Source organism: Aphelocoma coerulescens, chromosome 12 (genome assembly GCF_041296385.1).
Source record: "Aphelocoma coerulescens isolate FSJ_1873_10779 chromosome 12, UR_Acoe_1.0, whole genome shotgun sequence".
Taxonomy (NCBI): Eukaryota; Metazoa; Chordata; class Aves; order Passeriformes; family Corvidae; genus Aphelocoma; species Aphelocoma coerulescens.
The window spans coordinates 17,968,520-17,995,139 of NC_091026.1; the positions used below are offsets into that span (position 1 = coordinate 17,968,520).

The following is a 26,620-nucleotide window of genomic DNA, read 5'->3' on the forward strand; positions in this document are numbered from 1 at the left end:
TCTTCTTATTCTTGGCACAAAGGCACCTGAATTGCTTCCAACTGAGGTTAAAAGCATTCAAGCGTCTGTTTGCACATGGGGATTTCTAAAGCAACCCCTATTTGTAACACACACTTCCCCCAGCGTACATAAAAGTATCCAAATGCCTTTTCGTTTAGGAACTGCCCTCCCATTCCCAGGAAAAAGATTCTGTCCCCTTGGCATTTTATCCACTGCTTTGTTTTCAAACTTCAACTTCATATTTGAAGAGTTACATCACACATCTCCCATCTCGGGTGGTGGAGGGGAAAAAGAACTAGAAAGAGCACAGTAATTCACATCACCTTGTTTCCTAGGCAGAGGACCAAAACACTGCTTGCAAAATACCAGTATTTTCATGCTATAAAAATACAATTAGACTTTCAATTACATTTTATTAAATTTACTCCTGGGACTTCGTTAGCACAAGACAGGCAAAGGAACTCCCAGGGGCTCTCACTAAATCCTCTGCACTAAGCCTCACCATTCCTGCAGCTACAGAAAGGGAAAAAAACTATTATTTCCAGGGACCTGAAACCCAAATTCTGCAGACACATCTGCCACAAAGTCTCCCCATGTCATGAGTCCCAGGGAACAAACTGGATTTACTCGCTTGACTGAGGTTCTCCATGGGCACAACCTGTATTTGCAGAAGTGGGTGCTCAGGAATGAGCTGTACACACTGAGGAGCTGCTCCAAAAACAGGACTCTCCACCTTTTCTGAATACTGGCATCTCCCAAAAAAGAGAGCTTTCAGATTTAATTAAATTTTACTATTTTATTTGTGAAAAAACTACAAGCAGAATTCATAAATAGACATTTCTATTTAAAGCAGGAAAATGATAAAGTGGCTTCTAATAACAGTCGTGCACATGCCAGTAACAGGAATATATTAACATCTTTTATTTGCTAGACAAAGAGCAGTGTCCAATATAAATTTCCCAAAAACATTTAAGACCTGTGAATTTCTGACCAGTTCACAAAACCACCATTGACACTTTAGCATGAAGATTAAAACAAACCTAACAGGACTGTCAGCTCTAAAGACTTTACAGAGCGGAAAAACTTTCAGAAGCGTTATACAAGCTGTCTTTCTGGGCAAATGAAAAATAGAGCTCGTATAATACATTAACATAAAAATCCACAAGATAAGATTATGTTTTGACATACTTAAACAAGCATTCTATATTTGTCTCCAACAAACAAAGCTAAGGAAATAATGTAACCATCTTTACACAGTAAATTAAGGTTACAAGTCATACACAAGAACAGAACTGCTTGCGCATTAAAAACTGTTCAGCTCCATTGTCATACTCTAAATGTTGGCTCTTAAAACCATTCGGTTACATACAAGCAAAGGTTATTATATAGTCAGCAATTAATAAATTTTCAATAATTTAAGTTTATGGTAGAGCTTAAAAAAGTAGACTGAGAATGATCTTGGTAAGGCAGGTGAAAACATCTCAGTGGAAATAAACTCACAGAAGCTGCTGCCAATTTTCGATCTGTCCAATTTGAAGCAAAGTTCCAATTCAAATAAATAGCCTGGTGGTGTAAAACGCTGTCACCTTTCCTTTGCAGAACTACATCAACTGAGCGAGTCAGGCAAGCTGTGTCGGTGTCTGTGTGTGTGTGTGTGTCTGTGTAAGAGTCGAAACTTCGCCATCGTAACACTGTGCTTCACTTACCTGCGTTCTGTGCCACTGAACACCGTGAATCTGGTCCTTCCCTACACTAGTGTTTGCTTGGTTTGGTTCTGAACACCTTTCCCACCAAGGGCGGGCTGGCCTACGGCCACGGCGTGGAGGGAACCCTGCCCGCGGTGCCGCAGGGACGCTGATTGCGGAAATTAAGTGTGAAAGCAAACGCTGTCCTTCAAACCCACAACGCAACAGCTACGGATGAGGCTGAGGGGTTCAATGCTTAGCTAGCACTTCCTAACTGAATGCAGAATTCCAGGTCACTTGTTCCAAAGAAATTTTCCCATTTGTTTATAGCAAGCTACTTCATCGAGGAGGCACGCCAAAGGGACAGATGTTACCGACTTTACCACGAGTAGCTGGGTATGGCGTTAAAGCTTTTTAACTGATCTACAGGTCTAGTTTCACTTGAAAAAGAAGCAATTTCCTGGTGCACACAATGCTTTTTTTTTTTTCTTTTTTTGCACAAATTCCCAGATCCAACAAAGAAGGTGAGCACGTGGTTTGACTTGAAGCACCAGAATGAGCCCTGCTGAGGCCAGCAGGACCTGCCACTCGCTCACCCTCCTGGCTGGATCGCGGCCGAGATGCACGCAAGCCTAATTGATAATGGATCATTTATAAAGCAGTGCAAAATATACAAGTTCAGGGGCATCTTCAAAAAATCTCTCTTAAAAAATTATTCCAATACATTTCAGTAAAATAAATAAATATGGCTGACCAGTTTACCCTCCCTGAGACCCTTAAAGGAATAGTAAAAACTGGAAAAGGAATGTCTTTGCAATATCCCACTAATGTTAAAATGTGGATTGAGATATTCATAGTATTTAAAACTATGTATAATAAATTGTCTTGATGCTCATAGGAAGCATCTGTTTTCCTTTGGTTAATACTTTTAAAAATGCTTACAAAAGACAGGCTATACTGCAAATATAAGCAGAATTAAGTTGGGGTGCCCACGTTAACATATTCAGAATAAAACCACTGCTGCCAAGGCACTGCCACTGCACGTGCCTTCAAGCAGGGGCTATACCAGATCCCTTACTCACACATTTCTGTCACCAGTGTGAAAGGAACCTATGTCTGCTACTCAAAACCACACCGATTTTAAAAGAAATCTTAAATCAGTTGCCTCCACAAAGAGAAATTTCTCTTGCCAAGCAAATAATTCACAATATAACAAGCAGGCACAAAGTTGTCAAAATGTGGCCCTCTTTCATCATGCCCAAAAGTTATGCATTTGATGTCAGATGAAGCCACAGCCTCTGTGCCTGAAATTACTGCAAAGCACCCTGGGGCCACTAAATAAAGATGAAAAGCCAAAGAGGTTTGGGGTTTGTTTTGCTTTTTAAAAAAAGTTTGTTTCACCTCTTCAGCTGAGTGTTTTAGCAGGATAATGCATGGAAGGTAAACTGTAAAGCAACACTAACAGGTCAGGAAAAGAAATTATAGTCTGGAGAACTTTAGAGTAAGAATGAAGGAGATGCTGGTCATGAGCATGAGCCACACGTCGCTCACTTGCCAGCATGAAAACTTTTCCCTACTTTTGCTCCCACAGCAGGAGACTCAGAAGTGTCCAAATGCTGACAAGCCCATCACTGGACAAGATGCTGTTCAGAAACCACTCCTGGGATACAGATGGACTTCACGGATAAGAGCCACCCCAACAGCATGGACGGGACAGACGGAACAGGGCTGACAAGCACCAACCCACATGCGGCTAGAGCGAGCACCAGCTCGGTTCCTGAACTCGGGATTGCCCCCAGGCTCCCTGCTGTCTTCAACCCACAGCAACCACTCCAGTTCTAGCTACCTTGGGCACTGAGGCTGCTGGCTGGAATTCATTAACAACACCAACACGTGTGGGACTGGCTGTGCATGACACAGCCGTGCTCACGTTCCGGAACACACGGATCCATGGTGTAACAACAGCAGTCTGGTTGGGAATGCTTCTGCTCCAGCTGGGCATGGAGCTGCACATCACCAACCTGATCAACCCCAGGAGAAACACCAGCTACCTGGAGCAATCCTCTCTCATCTCAGAGCCCAAGCTGTAACAACCAAAACCGTGTCCAGTACATTTTAGCCATTGCTTAGGGAAGAAACGGGGAAGGAACAATAGAGAGAACAGGTCCCATCCAGGTTCAAACCTTCAGGAACACTTTTCACCTAAGACCAGTTCCATTTCAGTTTCAGTACTTTCACAGAAGGGGACTGTCCCAGATCTTGAACTGTTCAATTAATTTGTTTTATCACTTCACAGTGTTTCAAGCACCAGCGTTTCCATGTATTGGTTTCAAATAACCCTTTATATATATTTATTTATATATATATTTATATATAATTTATATCAAAACTGATAGTACACAGTATAACTGGAAGAAGAACTGAACTTAAAAAGGATATGTTGAAAGAGGATGGAGTTTGTGAATGCAATAAATAAAGCCCCCTTCCCACCCCACCCGCTCCCTACCCCAAAACAAAAAGTTGTCATGTTCATGGAAAATTGTGCACAGCAGATATTATAAAAAAGTAGATTCAGGAGCACATCCAATTATAAATGATTGTTAGGAAAATCATATAAAACAATGGAATACATAAAAGTGTCAAGAGTAATCGCTAGGGTGAGAAATTCCTTGGTGGCCAGGTGCCCACGGCAAGCAGAAATGATCCTGGTTGCATCAGTAAGAGGTCGATGTCCGAGAAAGTGTGTTCAAGCACAGAAGAGGCTCTCCAGGATTTGAACAGCGTGGGCAGGTGGAGTGTTTGAATTTCATACCCTGATTCATAGTTTCCACAACTCCATGTGCAATTTTTCAGAAAGATTCGTCGTTGACTGCCGACATGTCCCCCTTGGGCGTGGAGGAACGGGACGAGCCCTTGTCTGTGCTCTCAGAGCCCGAGCTGCTCTGATTCTGTTGTTCTGATCCTGCACTGGAGGTCACTGTAGAAGACGACGTGGATGAAGAGCGAGTCTTTTCTTTAAAGTCTGTGATAATTACTGTGACATTTCCCACTGTGACTGCCAGCTGCTGTGCGGTACTTCTGTCCACATTTTTCAGTCTGGGTCTAAAATGAATGAGAAGACATTTATTAAAAGGATAAAAATAAATGAGAAAGGGACAGTTTATTAGGAAAAGCATTTGAAAACAAACTCGGTGTGACTTGCGCCCCTTGCTTGTGCAGATGGCAGTGGCTGGGAGGAGAATCCAGGCAGGCAGTGAGTGCTGCAGAGCAGAGGATGAAGGTGTGACCTGCTCCCTGTACCAGCCAGGCTCCCTGTGCCTCTGAGGGCTGCAGAGCACACTCAGCCCCAGAGAACAACCTGTCTCACAGAGCTCTCCACAGGGAGTCTCTTGCAGGCTTCTCCCTAATCCAACCCTGCCAGAAAGGAGGACACCACAGCAGAGCCAAGCGGAGAGAAGCCAGACAGAGGGAAGGATCTCCTCCCCAAGGGGCAGATGAAAGAGTTCTCTTATCTAAATTCACCATCTCATCATGTGCCCTGATGTTATGAGACAAGGCTGTGACTCTGCAATACAAAACCACATGAAAGCATTCGGCCACGGCTCTTTCATTCCCATGTTGGAACTCTGCAGCTGCAAACAACACAGGCACTGGGACAACTTGGCTTCTCTTTCAGCTGCTTTGAGCTTATACAAATCAGATGCCCAATCAGCCTATGGATAAAATAGCTCAAAATGCTCCCTCTGGAATCGAGGCTATTGTAAATAAAATCCAGAACGTACAACGGTATTTTTTGCAGCCAGAGCTTTTGGTTAGGGGAGAAAGAAAAGGGGAAAAAAAATACAAACCACCCGAAAAGAACCCACTGGTATTTATTACTCAGGATTATCTTGGTAATTTGCATGCTGTGCTATCATTCAATTAGTAATGTAGCTAATAAGGGTCGAAGCTCTAGGAAGCTGACATTCAAGCACATTTCACAGGCTGGTCCAAAGCTCTGCTTCAACAAGCCTTGGACACTCCTCCAGCTACCAGCAAATTCCAAGTCAGCTGCAGCGACTGCTGTAATTTACAGCTTTTGCTCCTAATTAAGGGTCAGGCTTAAGCAGCGGAATATTCCCAATAGGGAAATTAAAAAGGAGAGCCTTTATACATCAGTGAAAAGTAGCTTGCTGAGAGCTGCCTTATTGAGAGGGATGGAGGGAAGGTTAGTTTACTTTGGGATCAAGCTCCAGCTTTTAAACCACTCTGCCTTTTCTCCTCCTCACTTGCAGCACACAAGGCTAGTGCAGTAAAACAGAAAGGACGGAATTAAGCTCATTTTCTATCCCCCATGAATACTCAATGGCTTGCAGTGGTAAGTTAACAAGGAGAAAGACCTTAAGTAGCAGTTATCCAAGTGGTATTCCAGAACCAGGCAGAACAGAAAAACGCATTGAGGACAGATGTACAGCTTTGAAAATAGAACAATTGTATTTCTGCAAACTTCCTCACCAAAAATGAAGTTACCGCACCAAAAATAGTATTTTCTTATCTAATCTAGGAGGCTGCTGCAATTTTAACAAGTACCACAGGAAAAGCATTTTTAATAGACAGAAAATACAAACAAAGACCAAAACACTGCTGCACTAGGCTAACACTCTGTAAAACTCCTACTTGCAGCAGCCCCTTTGCTTCGGGATCAGCCTTTCCAAGCCCAGAGCCGTGCTCTGGATTGCCAGGGCAGGGAGATGCACCCACGCTGCACAGACACACTCACAGGAGCTTCCAAGCTGCACACGTAACCACGGGCGAGATGAGATGATGCCAGCCTCGATTGTGGCTTACAAGAAAGGCCAGCTGGCTCAGCAGGTTTTGGGGTTTCCGCCGGTGCTCCGGTGCCGTCTCGGCAGATCCCCCGCACGGCCACCGGCGTTCCCGGAAGCGTAGTACGAGGACGTATTTTCCTCCCTGAGCCCCGAGTTCCTCTAGGAAACCCAGTTCTTCCTGTAATTTGCCTCGGTCATTTGTTTCCTCTTGTACTCAGAAAGAGCCAAAATGCTGGCCCAGATACCGGAACAGAGCCTGCTGCCTCCACCTTCCAACAGGGTTTGACGTGAACTCTGGCTATTGCTTGCTAAAAGGCAGCTCTCAGAGCTGTAATTAGTTTTAAAAAAAGAAAGAAAAAATGGAACTGCCCATGCATCTTTAAATGCCATGACAAAGTAACATGGAAGGGCTGTGGGAAGCAGGGCTGAGGTGCAGGATTTCCCCACAGCCCCACTTGGAAACATTCACATTGTCAGTTTCAGCACTGAGCCTTCTGACCATTTCTCCAGGAGGTTTTCAGGGTTTCCCCTGTATACAGAGCTGCTTAAGCACAGATGGAAACCACCAATCTCTTCAATACAGTAGCATACCATTTTTGCTTCTTATAGAAGGCAAAGGGATTGGCCCACTCATGTTATTTTGCAAAATTAAACACCCTGATGCTTCATGTTTATAGTGAAAAAGGTTTATGGCCAAATAAGTGAAGTGTTTCAAAACATTCAATCTGAAAGTACACAGGAAGGCATGGAATAAACCAAGATATTTTGTCAGCAACAGGCATGGTATCCAAGAAGTTTAAACAGGATTTCTTACAAATCCAGAGAGCCCTAGAAGACAATTTACAAAAAAAACCCAAAACAACTGTTAAGCAATCTGGGCATGAAAAAAACTTGTAATTCTGTAAAAATCAGAAAAAGACTCTTGACAGCACTCCTGAGAACACTGAATTGCCAGAAAAGTTCCATGCAACGAAACACTTAAAAAGACAGTTTAAGTAGTAAAGGAGATGAGGTATCCTTTAAAAATATCCAGCTAGACCTGATACTATTAAGGCTTAATTAGGCCTGACAAAAGCTTGCCACGAAACACGGACTAAAAGACTTTGCAGTAGACAGAGTGACTCCTTTAATGAGTAAAAACAATTATTTGATGTAATCTCTCGATTAAATATTATGTCATTAGTCAAGTGCCTCAAGTCTCCTGCATCCTAAGTCTCAAAATAAGCACAATTTGAAGAAGAACAGGACAAGAAAAGAGTAACTGCAATAAAGCTGCCTCTCCGTAATCAAATCAGGAATGGACACTTCAGTCTTTGGGGGCTGAGGAAGAGTTAACAGCAGTCCCTGGAAACAGCTCAGCCTTGTAGCACAGCAGATTTCACACTGCCCTCACTACATTCCAGTGGGTTACTGTGCAAATGATATTCCCTCTTACTAAAGATTTTCATGCTATTATTTAAAAACTTCCAAGAACAGAGTTTTCTGCAGTCACACCTTGCCAACTTGAATGCCAACTGAAGTGCCAACCACATTTCCCATGTGCTTTACATGTGTTTGCAGCTAATACTGCCTCAGTTCACGTGACTTCACTATAAAACACTTATTACAGCACATTTTAAAGAGAGACGCAATTCTTATACAGCCCACACAGGCAAAGCACCCAGTTCAGTTCTGCCTCTTGTAGCTCTCAAGTTCAATAATATAAAAACTGTTTTGTGATGCTGAATTTTTGATTTAAGAAATGGAAGAACAGTATAGGCAAGACTAGGAATAAACCTCTCTCCATACGCTCATTTCAAACTTCGACAAATACCAAACCAGCCATTTGTGCTTTTTGTTGATACCAAGATCCCAGCAAATCTGTTCATGTATACTTAGTTCCTGTATACTTGGAAAATTATCTTGACAATTACAGTGACTCAATTACGGATAAGGAAGTAAAAAAGTAACCTTTGTTACTGCTATCGAGCAATGATAAGAATTTGATATGACTGCTGGTTAATGTTTTTCCCCCACTGCGTTTACAGCCAAAAGCATTACTACCCAACTGACAATACAATTATTTTAGCAGACAAATGAAAACTGAATGGACAACAGAATTAGTATTTCCAAAGCCTGAATCTGTCCTCACTAGTGTTCAAGAGATCTTACATCAAAAAAAGAAGTGTTTGCTTTTTAACACAGTTCTCAGATACCACAGGCTGAGCTTTAGTCTAGAATTACCTTGAAGTGTGATTTGAGTCGCTGGTCTTTGTTGTAGTATTCCCAGACTGTATGCTGTTTGCTTCACTAGGAGGATCTTTCACAATATCTGACTTTGGTCTGTGAGAATTGGAGGGAAGAGGGAGATTACGATGTTGGTTTAACTGCACAATTAACCAATGCACAGCGCTACTGAAATCACATCCCATTTAATACTGCATCCTTCACACTTACTTAGTCTTCTTGTTAGTGTTCTTCTTTGTAACACTTGGACTAATTTCCTTCTCTTTGTCAGGTTTTTCTTTGTCTTGTTTTTCCACTTTCTCCTTCTTCTCCTTCTTAGGTGGTGGTGGGGTTGCATATTGCTGAGCAACTTGTTGTGCCACCAACTGAGAGTTTATTCTAGGTTTTCTGTAATGACAAGGAAAAGAGAGATCTATAGTCAGTTTTACAAAGTAAAAATAACTACACTGAGAGCAGTATGAAGATTTATTTCAGCAACCAGGGAAGAACACTCCACTTAAAGAACCAAATGGATGTCCTTACTTGATGTGAAGTACTACTGCTGTAACCAAACAAGACAGAAACGTTAAAAGAAAGAAATACTCTGAACTGCTGTTTCATCAGGTTTTAACATTTAACATTCTTAAGTATAATGCTCCCTTTCTTCATCTATGTCATGAAATCACGGCCAATTTTGGGGGGGACAACAGTGAAAAAGCAGCTTCCAAGAAGCTGCCAGCCATGCACTGTGGCTACACTTTAAGAAACAAAACAGAATGTGACAAAAAAGTTTCCTGATAACCATCAGCCTCCTTCATATCTCTCAATTTAATTTCTCAAATGAGCTTCTGGTTCAGCAGCAGCAAACCTTGCACAAATAACAAAGAACAAGAGAAGGTAACTGAGCTGACTTTGTCCCGTGGGCCAGCCTGAAGCTGGCTGGCTGGCTGGAGCACAGGAGACAAGTGGGCATTCACACTTGCACTGGGAACAGCCGTGCCAGCCTCCGACACACCATCCTCACACCATTGTCTGCAGTCCCCAGTGTGCTCAGACAAGAACCACGTGCAAACTGCCCTTCAAATGCTGCTTCCACTGCAAGTTATGGCTTACACAGAGAGGAGCTTCACGTGTAACCAATACCGTGGTTATTGATCCTCACATATCCCACAGGAATTGGTACCTCTGCCTCCTGCATTCCTCATCCAAACTCTAATGCCCTCTCTTGACAACTAGAAAACTTCCCCCCCCAGCATATCACAAAGCAATTTATACTCTGCATACTCTGACTATTCATGATCAATTTGATCCCTTCAACTTGCTAGAAAGATCTATGCTCCCTGTGTCCACACAGCTTGTGGGAGAGGAACAAAAACAGGTAATCAACTCCATTAGTCATCCATAATAAACCAAATACTAATCACAACAGTTGCTCAGGCTTGTCCAGAGCTGTTAAATTGTCCATAAATACAACTCAAATTTTGTACGTAGATCAGACTACAACAGATTGTCAGTGAAAGCTGCACCCAAACACCATCAGCTCTACAGCTGGCACACAGAACCCCAGGGGTTTGTGCTGCAGAGCTCTGTACCTGTACCACAAACATCTAGAGAGATTTCAAGCACCTACTTAGTGGTTTGATGTGTTGAAAAAAAGTATAAAACATTAATTGCTCACATGTAACATTTACACTGAGATGATACACACAATGGAACACACAGAGAATTTCTACTCCCTGTCACGGGAAAATCCAAATAGCTGCTAAGACTCTCTTGGTCCTGGTTTCCTGTATAATGGTACCAAGATGTTCTTGCTGAAGCCAGATATGCCCAAGTATCTCATTTCTCTACCACAGATTATTATGAAGTCTATGCAACAGGTTGCAATCAGGCCCCTGACCCATCTCAACACCTGGCATTTGGACTTCTCACCCAACACAGAAACTAACTCAGTTGATGCTACAATCTGCACACACATCTGAGTGAACAATGATCTGGTCTTCAGCCTTAAATGACTGTGATACTGAAATGTTTTGTAGATCAGATCAAGCAGTTACCTGTTGCACAGAACAGTGAAGATATTTAGTATCCTTGAAATCCAGTACACAGCAATTTCTGTCTGTATGACTGAGAATAAACATGTAAAAAGAAATGGTTTGGTTACATGGAAAAGATTTTCAGATTGATGCAACCACACTAAAAGCTGACAACAGTAACTTGTGTCAAGCAACCCGCTCCCCGCCTACTGAAAAAAAGATAAAATGGCAAGAAATCTTCAAAGAGAGGGCAGATACCATCTCCCTGCATGATTATACATGATTAACCCCACTGCTTGAAGCTACCACTTCTGCCCAGACTTACAGTTATTTGCTGTTTACACAACCAGCTAAGTCAGAAACCCGAACCATTCATGGGAAATCCCATTTCATGAATCTGAGTTTTTCCCACTTTGCACAACTCTGATGTGCTGCTAGTGATGTGATTTCCAAGCCTTGTGCCCAACCTGTGCAGCTGCCCTTCCTGATGCAGGAGTGTTGCACTGCTTGAACAGAGATACAAATTTTAAAATGAGAACTAAAATAAAAACCAAACCCACATAGGTACATCCCATCGTATTTCCCTAGAGAAGGCTGGAATGGCAAAAGGACCAGCCTTAAAGCACTCCTGAGGAGATGCTGCCCTGTGCTCTTCTCATCCGTGGCTGTGACAGTGCACTGCATTTATTAAGTTTTATCAGTTTCTGGCCAGCCATGGACCTAACCAGCACAACGTCTCCAAAATCCATATTTACATATTCCCTCTTACCCACCAGGATGGCTTGCTGGTGAGGGCAAAGCCAAAACTGGAAGGGAGGAGAGTGGGAAGCAGGCAGGGACCTGTGGGAAGGAGAACCAGCCCTGCCCATGGGTTCCCTCCTGCCATGAGGAAGGGAGCACAAAGCTGCTGAGACTTGGTCAACACTGAGCATCTTTCAAGATCTGCTGCACTACTGATGCCTTTTCCTGGTCTTAAAATCAAGAGTCAAACACAGTTAGAAGGGGAAAAGGGATTTTACCTTGGGATTTATTTTAAGAATCCTTAGGTGCACACATCTAGGTCAAGTGCGCTGAAATGCCCACTGCAATGCACACCCCAAAAGATCTGGTACAACATTAGAGGTGCTACTAATTAGCAGATCTATCAAAGATTCCCCAGTGAGATGCTTGAGTGAGCTCCCCCTCCCCAAGGAACCTTCCCCTGGATGGTTCTATCTCAGTTTACAGAATGTGTTCTGGAGAGGACTTTGGGCTCTGGGGCACACTGATCCCCGGCTACGAAGCTTCTAAGATGTTGAGTCTCCTGGCTGAACAAACAAGGCCAAGAATGTAGGCAAAAAGCACTAAGAATACAGAAGTTGTAAAAAAGGTATAACAGGGTGTATAAAAGAAAAGGCAAAAAAAATCTTCATGGCATCACTACAAGAACAGATTTTTTTAAAAATAATGCAAATAACCCAACAACTTTCCAGTTCCTAATCTGACTGTTTCACCCATGCCAGCAGCAAGCTTAGGAAAAGGGTAAAAAACAGGTAATTTAAGTAACTGGCATAGCAATAGTAATAATAATAGGAGTAACAAAATCCTTCAAGTAAGGCCCACACTGTCACAACAGCCAGCACACACTGGTTAAAAGCCCTTTACTAAACAGCCAAGCAAAGCAAGTTGAGTAGCACATTTTTAACCACAGCAAACTATAACCATAGGAACCACAATTGAGTAAAGCAGCTGCAACATCCAAAACCTACTCCAAGTTTCCCTGCCTACCAAAAATTATTTATTTGGCCACCTCCAAAGAGAATGCTTCAACCCAAATACACCACTATTATATTAAAGTAGTTACCACTTAAGCAGAACTATCAGAACAGAAAGTTGCAACTACTTCTGAACTTTATTTGTAAGAATGAACAGCAACAGAAACAAATGTTAACCATTTTTCATCCCAAAATCTTCTCATCAGTTTACTTTCTGCAACATTAAAGTGTTCAGGTGCACAGAGAATACATCTCAGTGACAAAAATCAAATTCTAACTCAGCCTCTTCAAGCTTTCTAACCAGCACTCATGCTCAAGGAACAACTATGTTGTAACCTACTAAAGGTTGGAAGTATCAACACTACTCACAACTCACAGCTAAAAAGATCAGCTTCCCAAAAATTATCTGAAGAGATGCAATACTTAGTGTTAGACTTAGTTCTTGAATTTTCAATGCAAGTATCTGAAATAGGTGTGTTTTCTCCTACCTGAACTTCTTTATGACAGTAAACTTATGCTTTGCTTGGGCAATTTTCCCCTAATTTAGGTGACAGCCTGAGTAAAGACTGGGTAAAGATCCAACGCTGATGTGACAAAAAAATGCACATAATTTTTCTTTTTACAACATGAAGAGGATTGCTTTCTCCCCCTCTAAAACTAAGAGCAATTAAAGAAAATTAAACTGTGCTCTCAAAGTTATGTACAGACAAATAAATTGTTTCACATTAATTGAACTGTAGTTTACCCCCCAGGAGCAGATATTTGCACAACTCATGACCTCTGCAGCAAGGACATGCTGCTGCATGAAAAAGCTGAAATATATTTGTCTGCTCTAAGAATGGCTGTGGCACCTGGGTCTCTTCACCATCAACTCCAGTAAATGATACACACAAATAATCTTTACTGCCTTTTAGTAACAGACTTCACAGAAACATTGTGCCTGCAAATATATACTATATGCAAATACACAAATATATATATACACTATATGCAAATATTGTACCCTCAGATTGCCATGTGAAGTGACACTGGGATGTTTCACTCATGGGAAGTGGAATAAACACGGGACTTTTCTGAAGGGCTCACTGCTTACATTGCTGCACTCTTTTAATAAATTAAAAATTTAAAAGCAAACTGTAACTTTAAGGTTCTGGCACGTAGTGTTTTACTACTTGCATTTCCTTCTGTAACTCAAAGCTTCCCTTTAAAGCCTGTCTCAGAACCAAATCCAAAGCACAGACACCCAGGAATTCTGCTGCTCCACTTGTAACTCTACAACCAGGCTTTGGAGTGCAGAGTACAAATCACCACACATCCAACACTGGAGTTACTCAGACCCGGATTTCAAGAGGGATATAAGAGGATAAGCTGCACCTCATTTTTCATGGGACTCTTAATTTCTGTATCTGTTTGGGATTTCTCTGGCCCCTCTGCCTTGAGAAAAGGGAAGGCACCTGTCTCCTGCAGACACCACGGAACGGGGAAGTGACAGGGCTTTATCCCTGCAGCAACACAGACCTTGAGGGGGACTCCAGCAATCCCTGGGAACGTGGATCTAATTACAACTGCTCTGACTTCCCCACAACTATGTTATCAGAAGAATGAAAGTGGCATCGAGTGGGATTTCAGAGTCAAAAGCCTCATGTAACATGAAGTAGGGAGGATTTGGATAATTTCATGCTGTTCTGGCTTTGATGCACGTGGTGATACCAGCCGACCTCTGCGCGGCTCCGCGGTTCTTTGAGAAAATGTGTTTCATGCACTGTGCAGTGTGAAGTACATGATTATTTTAATAACCCCAGTCACACATGAATATATCTTTGCTCAAAGAAAAACAAGAAAAAATAGACTAAAAGTATTTACAGTGTTTATAAAACAGTGCCAAAACAATAATACAACAAGCATCCTTCTGAGCATGAAGCAGGATTAGAAACTAACCCATGAGCATAAACTAAATTAACATCCCCTCAAAAGAATTTTACATCCAGAAGAACCAAAGCTTTGGAGGAATTAAGCTATAAACATGATAGGGTGAGCCCTCATTCCATATCTTCCAGCTCATTTGTGATGACCACATGGTCCTTTTTAGCAACAAGAAAAAGGATGAACAGACACATCGTCCTTAGAGTAGAACTGCAAAGCAGTATGGAAGCTGCATACATTTATCTCGAGTTCTCCATGTGATCCAGGACCACAAAACAACAGCAACAGTAAAAGAAGACTAGAAGGACAACTACAAATATGTGACTGAGCAATATTTTGCTGAAAGAACAGATTTTTCCTTTAACATTGATGTGCTAGCACTGTGTTTTTATTTAGAAGACAGATGTTTAAAAATACAGAAGTTCATCTAAGGAACACCCACTTGTGGGCCCCAGGTGTTGGGAACAGCAAAATGTTTGAAAGACTCCAAGTATAAGTCTGAATATTTTAGAAAAAACATAAAAGAAAATAACAGCTTCACATAAAGCAAGCAACTGTTTGTCACAAAATAATCTAAGTACATTTCAAAGTGTACAGCCACCTCCAAAAACTGTTCAACTGTTCAGTCCTCCTTGACCATCCAGACCCTGTCTTCTACCTCCTCGGAGGAGTCAAGAACAGGCAACAGAGATAAAGAAGCCTCAGCTTTGCTGATAACTATTCCCGGCCACAGCAACAAACCTTGAGCTATTCACATTTCAGAAGTGTGTTTTCAACTTTTTGTTTGTCCACCAGAGGTTTTTAGACTTCAGGTCACTTCTCACAGATGGAACAATCCTTTCCCCCCCACACCTCATCCCATACTTACGTTTGTAAACTTTAAAGAGTTCAAAATTATTTGCAGTAATTAATAGTTAGTGGGCTCACACAAAGCTGCCAGGTCTCTTTTTGGACAAAAACCTGCTTTTCTTCTATTTTTCCCACTTTTCTTTCGACTCAAATAAGAATGAGAAAGTCATTAAATGAAATGCAAGCTGTCACCTGCATACATGGAAGAGGAGAGGCATTCTTTGTTGCTGGGAAGTGTCTGGTCAGTGCCACCAGAGGAGAGTTGAGACTCTGAATGATGCCTGTAAAAAGAATACTCAATTCTTGCTTGCTACAGGAGCCTCAGCATTACTGATTTTTAAATATTTGGGCATGTTTATGAATCAAAGAGTATAAATAAAAGAGATTTATTCCCAGAGTTGTCACTGCACAGATTCTACAGCTCACGTTCCTGATCTGATTTTTTTTTTAGCAAAAACATGCAAAAACAGTTCTAAGAGAGTCCCAGCATTGCTCTATAAACTATGTCACTATGACTGCTCAACAGCACAGTGTTACAGGGTTTCCAATACTTTTACAGTTCTTTGTTAATATACGTTGTTCCAAATAATCCCATTATGAAAGCCTAAAGTCATCGCTGTAAGATATTTTTGGAAGCAGTTTGACCAGAATTTTGCCACCTCAAAGCGGAATACTCACGGAATTCCTCAAAACACCCATTCTAATACACTACAGAACTGGAAACTACAAATACCATTTGCTGGCACCACCAAAAATCCAAACATGAAAGTGAATCTGGACCATTCACCTCCTATCAAGAAACATCTTATATGGTGCTTCTTGCACAGCTGGACTTAGGACCTGGTAGGTTGCCAGCAAGAAAGAAGCCCTGAGCCAGAGAGTGGGGCTATTTGGGATTTTGTTGGAAAATTTTCAGCAGAGAAGCAACACTTGCATTTTTGCAAGCATTTGGCCTCTCTTTTGGTTTGTTTTGGGCTTTTTTTTTTCCACAGAGAAACTGACAAATGACAGAGCAGGTTTTCTGGTTAAAAAGGGCTGAACCTGAGTGACCACAAACCTGGGTGTGTTCTACCAAGTCCCATGGGCTCTGCTCCTTGTCCATGACTATGACAGAACACTATAAAATCATTCAAAAAGAGATATCTAACACTGTGTAGTGCACATGTTTTGGACCACAGGTTTATCCTGACATGCCTCTGTGGAGAGTTCCTGATACCAGGCAGTTTCAAGACAGCAGCAAACAGCAGCTTCTGTACACTCTGGAGAACAGGGAGCCAAAAGCAAGAGTTAAACAGAAGTTGTTCTTCAGGCTTCTTTGCTACCAGAGCAAGGATTGAAAATAGCAGTGATGATGAGTAACAACACTGAGTATCAGTTATTGGAACAGAGCCTGACGTTTACTTAAGCGCTAATACCGTGAAATTTAACTTACTGTGTCTGCAGGAGGCAAAACAAAAGTCATGCTGAAGTTCTGGAAGAAAAGCTGCTGTTTCAGAGGAAAAGCCTGCCTGGAAGCACAGTCGGTGCTGGCAGCCTCACCTGCCTGCTCACCTGTAGCACCCATCTAAGCAGATAATTTCATATCTAATCTGAACTAATGAGTGCCAGCAAAAGCCCTGAGGCTGCCCAGCAGAGGCTCATCCCACAACTGCTGTCTCTGACTAGTCCAAATCCCTGGAAAAGACTTGCTTGGAAGCTCCCAGCCAGTCCCAGCTCCGTCCCTGGAGCTGCAGCCCCCACACCTGCCTAGCTTGTCAGTGGGCAGTGCAGGAGCTCTGGGTGTGTATAAGTAAATATATTCACACACCACACCCAGCAGGACAGTGCTGAAGAGCTGCATACTCTTAGTAAGGATTGTTCTGTGTTCATCTGCTGGAATTAACTTCCAACAGGAACGTCTTTTAAGGACTAGAGTGGGGAAATGTGTGAAATAGCTTTTTCTGCTTTCATTAGAAAAATAACATTTCCTTAAATAAGGAGTCCAACACGCTTCTAAATTAGTGTAAAATTAGTAAAGAATTGGCAAAACACCAAATTTACCATGTTTTAAGACCATTTTTGTCTCATTTGATGGGGAAGCAGAACTGTCCAAGTGATCACAACTTCATTATGCTTACAAATACTATAAAATTACTACTTCTGATTCATGACTATATACAAAATATTCCATCCCTGGGAGTGTTCAAGGCCAAGCTGGATGAGGCTTTAAGCAAGCTGGTCTAGTGGAAGGTGTCCCTGCCCATGGCAGGGGGTTGGAACAAGATGACCTATAAGGTACCTTTCCCACCCAAACCATTCCAGGATTCTATGACTCTATAAGACAAAAGTACATAGCCAGAAGTACAATTTTTCAAATGATTCCTTGCTCCATTATTTTAGTATAAAAAAATTTCTAGGAAGATTTTTTTCATAGTCCATTTAAAAAAAAAAATCATAAATTAAGAAAATGCAGCACAATACATCTCTTCTGCTTAAAACAAAACTTACAATATGTAATAGATTAAAATGGCATCAACGCCCAATTGCAACATCACCCTAAATTCCAGCTGAACAAAAACAACTTTACAACTCCCCTTCTTGCCCTCTACCACCAGCAGTAGTTAGGTCCATGGCTATGCATTCCAGAAAGAGCTTTGCTTCCTATTCATTTATTGCATTTACAGGGAAGTTCACAGCAGCAGAAAAATTGTGTGAATACACACAAAAACCACAACTGAAATGAGAAGCAACTGTAAATGTAAAGATCATACCAAGCCCAAACTTGAAAGGATGGCCTTGAGATTCCAAAATCATTCTGCTTAGGTATGTGAATTTCCTTGGTCACCAATAATTTTAGTTCTACGTTGCAAGTGCTGCACAAGCTTCATTTCTGGAAACTTACTGCAACTGCCCTGCTCGTGCTATTGACCCATCACAGATCCACTTGGAGCTTCAGCTTAATCCATCACTGAAAATTCCAATCGGTACTTCGTACACCAAAGAGTAAAATTTATCATGCAGCTGCTTCTGGTGTTTTCATCTATGACCATACCTTACCGCAAAATACCAAATGTTCCATGATTTACAGGGACTTACAAAGTTGTTATGGAAAATCACTGATCTCAGCACAAAATTTACTTGCCTACAAGCACCAGAATGATGATAAAACTAAGGCCTTTTTACTTGCTTGACAAAAATAAGCTGCTCTCACTAGCAAAAATCTGAAAACAGTTCATAAAGCTGGCAGCAACCAAGATGTGTATAATAAAATACACAGATTTACAACAAAAACAATTACTTAAAATACTTCTTCTTATTTAACTGTTTATTAAGTTATGTGTAATCCTGAGAAAAGCAAACTGGCTTAAAACTTCCTGGTGAGTAACAAAGTGCAGTTGGCAGCATGAGGGGATAAATGAGTCTGATAAAAATTTAACATGCAGATTCCCCAAAGCAGCTGCTCATGGTTATTGGATTATAAATTCAAATAACAAAAATATGAGGTAAATAATAGTTTTTAGCACTAAAGCTAGAAACTAGGAATACCAGGCTTGATGTTTTGTTTGTACCTTATCACTGCTGTCAATATATGTATTTCTGTTTCAGCCACTGAAATCCTGACCAGTAATGGAAATTGTCATGTATAATCAAGCTTGACATGTCCCATCTGTGAGCATCTGCCTCCAGGTTTTGGGACACTCAAGTCTCACACTTCAAAATCACAGCAGGAGGGAGACCAAACTTGGAAAACAAGGAACAAAAAGGAGAGATGTGGAGAAAATGAGCTCCCTACAAAAAAACCACATATGTCAGCTACATTCTCAAGTTGATCCCCTATAATCAGTCCAGAATTTGGAGAATAATGCTTAAATACACGTAATATTTACTGTTTGAAAAATGCAAATTACTTGAATACCCAACCAGTGCATAGAGAGGCACAATGGCTTTTCTTAAAAACAATTAAAGAACTTCTACTAAGCAACTCTCGCAAAGTGCCCTCCAAATATGTGGGCTGGTTTATCAGAACAAAATTCTGCTATGCTTGCATGACACTGGAATACTCTACTCTTAAAAATGAACACTTCTCTATCATTTACCAACCAGGATAAGTCCAGATAGAGGCAAAATGAGAAACTACCATTTCTACAACAGATTCTGAATAGACTTAATAGGCCTTAAATCTCTAGGGATGCCATTAAAAAAAAAAAAAAAACAAAAAACAATTGAGCAAGGCAGTAATTTTAATTCAGCTACATCAGACACTGCATGCTTTACCTAAATGAGCAAAACCTGCAAGCCAAACCTCCTTTTTATTAAAAGAACATCAATGATAGGATTTCCTTTCATATGAAAGCAACATTTCAAGAGCCCTTGAACAGCCAGGAATGCAGGGTTATGACAAAGCCCCAGCCTGCAGCAGCCGTGCACTTTGAGACAGACATCAGGGCTGCTCCAAGGTGGAGCAGACACTGCCTGGCAAGCAGCACAGGGAGCTGGTCCCACTGGTACCAGTAAGTGGTACCCCACCTACTCCCTCACACCTCTCTCTGTCCCAGCACCATCAGCAGTGAAAAGGTCACTGCCAGTGGTTCAGAGAAAACCCCACTGCCAGTGGTTCAGAGAAAACCCCACTGCTCAATTATCCAGCTTGCTTTTCTAAACACGCCAAGAAATGAAAGCTGCTCTGAAGGACGGGGCAGGCAGACATGTGTTTTCAAAAGGCCACCATGTGCTCAGAGGAGCTCTTTTTCCCCATTGTGTTCTCTGAACACAATGTGATAAGTGAACACAGATGTAGCAGTGACATTTGGGGGTGTCCGGCTCCAGCAATCCTGCGCACGCTGCCGCTGCCCAGGAAAGCCGCGGGGAAAGTCAGGCTGCCGTTGATAGCTGCTGTGCAGGCACCGTGGGAACACCACAGCCCCACAGCACAGAAACTTTTGCTTTCAGAATTATTACTCCTGGGCATGAGGAATTGACCCAGATGGTTTCAAAATTTGCCAGGAAACAATATTACAATACTCAGTTTGAAACTCTTCCTCCCACTAGCTAGAAAGCCTTAGAAGAAACTACTTAGTAAACTTCGGTTCCCACCTGGAGTACCAGTGTGAGTTACCTGTATGTGCCTAGCATGATGTAGGACAAGGCAACACAACTACCTTTGTAAATAAAAAACTAGCAGAAAGTGCTCTCCTACACAACAAAAAGCCAGGAATAACTAATTACAACAACAGAAACATTTCCGAGTTCTCCACAAGCCAACTTCTGATCTGCGGATAACAATGATAACTACTTGTCCAGACAAACTCATTTTTCAAGAAAGTTCTCAGATAAGATTATCTTGAGCATAAAATGCTGAATTTATTGTCCTACCACTGTTTTCATCCTGATGACTCCTATTTTGCAGCTTTGCACATACTCATGTGGCTTATGTTTATTTGTATATACATGAACATACCCAACCAAAATCCTGAATTGCCATCAGTCTGGTACAAGTCCCAAGGAGGGAAAGCAAGCGAATTCAGTGAAGAGTTCCTTTCCCCCCCCCACTTCTTAATTCTTCCAAACAACTCTGGTGTTCCATCCTGGAGAAGTGGTTAGTCTCACTGAAAACTACCAGTTACACTGTGATCCTGCGCCAGCGGCAAATCACTCCAACTGCCCTGGCACCATCATTTAAAGTCATTTTCCATTTAAAGACTCTCACATCAGCACCAGCACAGCCTTTCATTACCCATCCCACTTAATACCCACAATCTCTCCACAGCTCACTCGCTCGGACTCCACTGACCAGGCAGCACACAGAGACTGATGTGCGGATTACTGGGTTTCCTAATGCTTCTCTCCCTGCTGGCCGAGCGCGGAGCTCTTGGCAGCCGGCCTGACCCGCAACACGTGTGGGTTTGTCAGCCTAATGCACTCTGTCATCCGCACAGTCTCGGCACAAAGCGGGCCCCAACAGCGTGCGCATGGCCACGGCCAACGGCTCCCAACACTTCCAGGTACTTCACTTCCCAGCACTGGTGGAAAAGGAGGTACAGAAGTGAGTGTCTGGGTGTTTGCCACCGTTTGATTTCCGAGAGGCAAATACATGAGGTAAGAACAGCAGCATCCAGCACGGTCCTTTAACAAAAGCTGGAGAGTCAACACAAGGCTTTCTCGTACAAAACATCTGTCCTAGCTTGACTGTTGTCTTGCAATGACTCAAAATCTGCACAACGAGAACATAGATCTGAGTAATTTCTTTTTATACAACCTACCTTCTGCTAAACCAAATAATGACAGTGAAAATTCAAAGATATGTGCTCAAAAATTATTTGTGACCGAGTCAGCTGTCACTCATGGATTTAAGGGGTTGTTGTTAAACTACCCCTATGCCTGCAATTAGTCAGGGCAGAAAGAAATGAGGCTTGGGCATTTTTCTGTACAAAAGATATACTGAGGTAATTTCAGGTGTGAGACAATGCATCAGCCCTGTAAATCCCACTGTAAATTCTTACAGGATGAATATACCACAGGAAATACCACCAACATGCAAATAGCAAATAAATGCAAATTTACCATCACGTATAACTAAGAAGTGTCATGAAAGTGAAACTGGTTTGTAGATGAATGAAATACAGAAGCCGGCAGAGATCTTACTTGGAAATTGAAGAAAAGAATACTCAGAATACAGCTGAAGTTTCACTTCCTCTGTACAATAGAAGGGAACAGAAAGCTCAAGAACAGCTTGGCACATCCTCTACAACCTCCTCAGACAACACACGCTGCCCTGACACACCAAGGCTTTCTACTGTATATCTGATGTCATGTTACAGATATTTTGTGAATTATAACAGCAGGAAAAGATAAAAACTACCAACTATGTAACTAAATACAGGGAGTTTTAGACAACATATCACAAACTTTTTTTTGTGCTAATAAACACATACCAACTATTTTAGAACAGCAAACACGGTAACAAAACAACTAAAGGAAAGACACTTGTTAGCTGGGTTGGGTTCTGGTTTAAATGAATCATCTGGCTCCAAGCATCACAATACCCAGGCACCTCAGTCTCAGGTGTATTTATTAAGATACCCCTTGGTTAGGGTTTTTTCCTTTTAACTACAGGGGAAGTTTTTTTGAGCTCTGAGACTACACCCCACTGGTGATACACATCTACTAGATTAGAGAAATTACTCGCTTCCGGAGATTTACAAAAATGACTCAGTGGGATTCTACTATGTTATGCTGCTTCCTCCTCTAATTTCTTACTGGATTTGTGCAGCTAAATGCTTATCACTAGAATTTCCACGTTAAAGCAAGCTAAAAACAGAACCTTGTTTTTACTCGAATGCATTGCGGAAAACGGAGTTGAGCAACCACTTCCTAAGGAGCTCCTACCCGCACTCTGCAACAAAACTGGGGAGTATAAGAGCACAAGCTTTGGGGTTGGCATAACTTTGTGAGCAATCACACACATATGAACCATCTAGAGGAAAAACAAGAAAATATTTCTCATCACCATCTCTTTTCATAATCTCCGGGGTCACTTAGAGCAGCAGCAAGCGCCAGGATTCAAACCAAACAAGCCTTCCCCATCTGTCTGCACTGCCTACATGAAACAGCCCTGCCTGTTCCTGCCATTCCTGCTTCCCAAACCCACCTATTCCCCCTTGATGAGCCCACAAAGCCACAGGGGTTGGCACAGCGCAGTAGCAGCTTTGTCATTCATGATGAACAGCAAGGAAGGTTCTGAGTACTGAAGCCCCAGCAGGAGTGGGGCTGTAAATACAGCCTGACCTGGAACTCAAAACGTCTACTGACATCTTTAAAAGCTGAGTAGCAACTTGGAAAAACTTGCAGGCTTAAGCTGACTACCTGAAATTGGTCACTTCTACTAAAAACACTGGGGTATGTGAGGCAGGAAAGCAACCCCTTCATCTGCAGTAACACAAATCTTTGCTTTTCCACTAAGTTTCCTCGGAAGAAATTGAAGCAATCAAATACCACAGAAAAACACATGGAAATTATCATTATGGCACAAAAACAAAAGCAGAAAAACTTTTATGTGCCTTCTTTTAACAAAAGAAAGTCGCTTGACTGACTTGAGCCCACGCCCCGAGGCAGGGGCTTGGTTTGGTTTTGTTTCTGTTTATTTCACAGTTTCCTTGTTTATTCAGCTTCTTCCCTCTCCCGGTGGCAGCCAGGGCAGCACGGGCAGGCAGCTCCATCCAAAACCAACAAGCAGCCCTTGATCCTGACAGCCACTCCATGCTGCTCTTTGAAACACAGATAGCCGTGTCCTTGTGAACCTAGAAAAAGCTTCAAGTCTTCCCCAAAGGAAAAGGTAGCAAATCACCTCAGAGCTTCCTTGAAAAGAATTCCTGTTTTTGACCCCAAGTGTCACATTAAGCTCAAAGAAGGTAGTGGAGGTGAAGAGGGAAAAGGCAACAAGTTACACAGTCAAAGCTTGATGTCGCTTAAATGCTACTTACACAGTGGCTAAAAAACTACCAGCGTGAGTTGGAAGAGAATCCTTTGCTCCTTCCCTGGAGGCTGCAGACATTTCCCAGAGATGCTGGTACAGATACCAAATGCTTGGGAAGCATCTGGCTTCTCTGCTCACAGACAAATGCACTTTGGTGGTGTTTCAGACAATACATCCTACACTGAAGTTTAACCTCAGTGACACCAATTCCACCAGCTTCAAGTGAACTTCTTTTGCATTACACAGGCAATGGACTGACTGAGGGATCAGGGCTGAAATAAGAGTAACATGAACCTTTTAAATACATTTATAGCAGAAAACCTGGATACTAAACACCTTTTGCTCCTTTCACCATCCCCAGCAGTGCTCCTCTTTGCTCTACTTCCTTTGGGAATGGTGAGCCTGCATTAAGGTATATATCCAGGTCTCTCATTCTCCTAATCTCAGATAGATCCAGCCAGCAAAAAAAGCAATGTGCTTTTCCATTACTGTACTGCCCCAACAGTCCATTTTCTTTACAGCAGCAACTAAAACACAAGTTTCACCAAAGCAGACAGACTCCCATCACAGTACTTCGTCAAAAACGTCTCCAAGAGAAGGTGTTTCTTGGGAAAGTGGATTTTTAATTTAAACAGATGTTGTCTCAAAGGCTACCATCTCAATGACTGACATGTAGTGACATAAAATACCTGATAAGCTTATAAAAGAACCTTGAATGATAAAGTCTAAAGAAGCTGACCTGTTAATGGGCACCACGCACAATGCCCACTGCAAAACCAGGCCACAAAGCCTTTGACAAGCTATTTTTTCATTGCTTCAAAACCAAAAAACCACCACAACAGCTTCACACTCATCTTCTTTTATAACACAGGTTCCAGCAACAAAGTCTTATTCTGTATTTCTTTTTTCATATCAGCAAGAATGTCAGGTCATTTATTCCCCATTTATTCTCACAGGAGAGTATCATTCCCGCAACACAGGCTCTAAGTTTTCTGTCAGAATTTTACAGACCAGAAAGCTCTCCATGCAGATAAACTATGCTAATCCTATATGCACATACCCTCCACACCACACACAGGTGCACAACGAACCTGCCTGAGTTACAAGTGATGAGAAACCTTCTGGATGCTGCAATACTTTATAACAAGCATTTTACAGAAAGCAGCAGCAACAGTAGTACTAAGGTTGCAATGATCCGCCGGTTTAAGTTCAATGGGATCTACAGGAAGATATAAGCTTAGTGTAAATCAACCCCATAAACTTGAAAAGTAGGCCCTCAGACTTGCAAGCTTGCTTTCATGGGAACCACAGAAAACTGGAAAAGTTATTCTAATATTTCATTAATTACTGCAATCACAGCATCTCTCAAAGTCTTTCAACTCAGGTAAGACGTTCTTGTATCAGCTGGACTGATTCTTGTACTGATCTAAATTTCCCCCTTTTCAGAACTGTTAGGAACAGCCCACCCACTACACAGGTCTTGGCAGGTGAGGTTCATCCAGATGCCTCAGGACAGAGAAGGAAGATGACTGGTAGGCAAACACTCCTGGAAAAGCAGGAGACAGTGGAAGAGGCTGAGAATAACTAATACCTGCCTACCCACTGAAGCACACTAATTATAGAGAATAATTGAACAACTGCTTTCCTTACTCAGGGAGGTGCAGATAAGAGGCATGGGCCTTCTCATACCTCGGATGGGAGTTTAAAGTGCTCTCAGCTGGCAGCAATGCATAGAAAAAAGTCACCGGCTGTGACAATTAACAGCTTCAGTTTAAGTCTCTTTTGTTCAAGTGAGTAACTCTTCCACTCAGACATATTACATGAAACAACCCTTCCTCAGCTAAACAGATTTATTCAAGGCACACAGCTACAACCCAAATGTAAAACCCATAAGGCCCTTGATGTTGGGGAAGCAGCCACACTGTGTTTTAATGCTGTGGAGTTAAAGGTGTAAAGTGGATGAGGGGTCCAGTGTCCTCCTACAACCCCAGCAATACTTCACTGTATCAACTCATTCTTTTTTAAAACCAGATTCTCATGGAAGCTCAAAAACAAAGCCATGCACCAGCCTGCAGAGGAAAAGGAGAGATGTCTACAAAATGAGTTACTTCAGGACATGCACAGACATGTGAAAAATGACCTAGAACTGAGGGTAAGCAGCAAATCCTTAAATGAGATGTAAAGTAAGGTAGGGATAGATTTCACTTAAGAAGTTGTTTACTAGCAAAATTCCAGGAAAAATGTATTTCAATTAACAGACCTATGTTGATTTTATCCACAGTCTGTCCACTCAATCACCATTTCTCAGAATTGGATGCATGGTGGGAATTGAATCTCTTTGTGGGAACAGGTGTGAACACTTGCTGGAGCTGTGTGCAGTTCTGCCTTATCTCTGTTCCAAACACAACACAACCTTCATTAAAACCTCTCTTCATTAAAGCATCTCAGTTGTGAGATTTTTGTACCACTTGCTGCCTGAATTTGAAAAAAAAAAAAAAAAACAACCAACACTTTTTTCTATAATACACTTTACACAGAGGCTAAAAAGAGACTGATTGCATAACAAGTCTTATGCAATTTCCCAAATAAACTTCTACCTTTGGGGGGGGGGGGTAGATTATGATGACTTGAAGATTTTCAAGGCTGCAGATTTGGCTTCAAAAGCTAGGAGTCCACATGCCATTCAAAATCTTACTCATAATTATTGCCACCACAGCAGCACCCAAAGATCCCATCAGGAACAGTGCCCCACTGTGTAATAACAAAAGACAACCTGACAAAATACACCATTTGCCACCAGAGTATATTCCCTAAAGAAGAGTCTGACACCAGCTGAAGAAAACAAACCCAAAAAAGTCACCAAAATGCAACTTTAACTTTGTGAACCATCTTCAGCCTGGAGTAGTTT

At 41.9% G+C, this 26,620-nt stretch overlaps 1 protein-coding gene across 5 annotated transcripts in view; it reads right to left on the reverse strand.

The window, feature by feature from the left end:
- Nucleotides 1–800: 800 nt before the first annotated feature.
- RYBP (RING1 and YY1 binding protein) overlaps nt 801–26,620 on the reverse strand; it is a 55,705-nt gene continuing 29,885 nt past the window's right edge. For all 5 annotated transcript variants that reach the window (XM_069027575.1, XM_069027576.1, XM_069027573.1 and 2 more), the window contains 3 exons: nt 8,930–9,106; nt 8,717–8,815; nt 801–4,787 (listed from right to left, as the gene is read on the reverse strand). In XM_069027575.1, the coding sequence (XP_068883676.1) occupies nt 4,535–4,787; nt 8,717–8,815; nt 8,930–9,106 (529 nt within the window). In that variant the 3' untranslated portion in view covers nt 801–4,534. The remainder of the gene's footprint in view (nt 4,788–8,716; nt 8,816–8,929; nt 9,107–26,620) is intronic.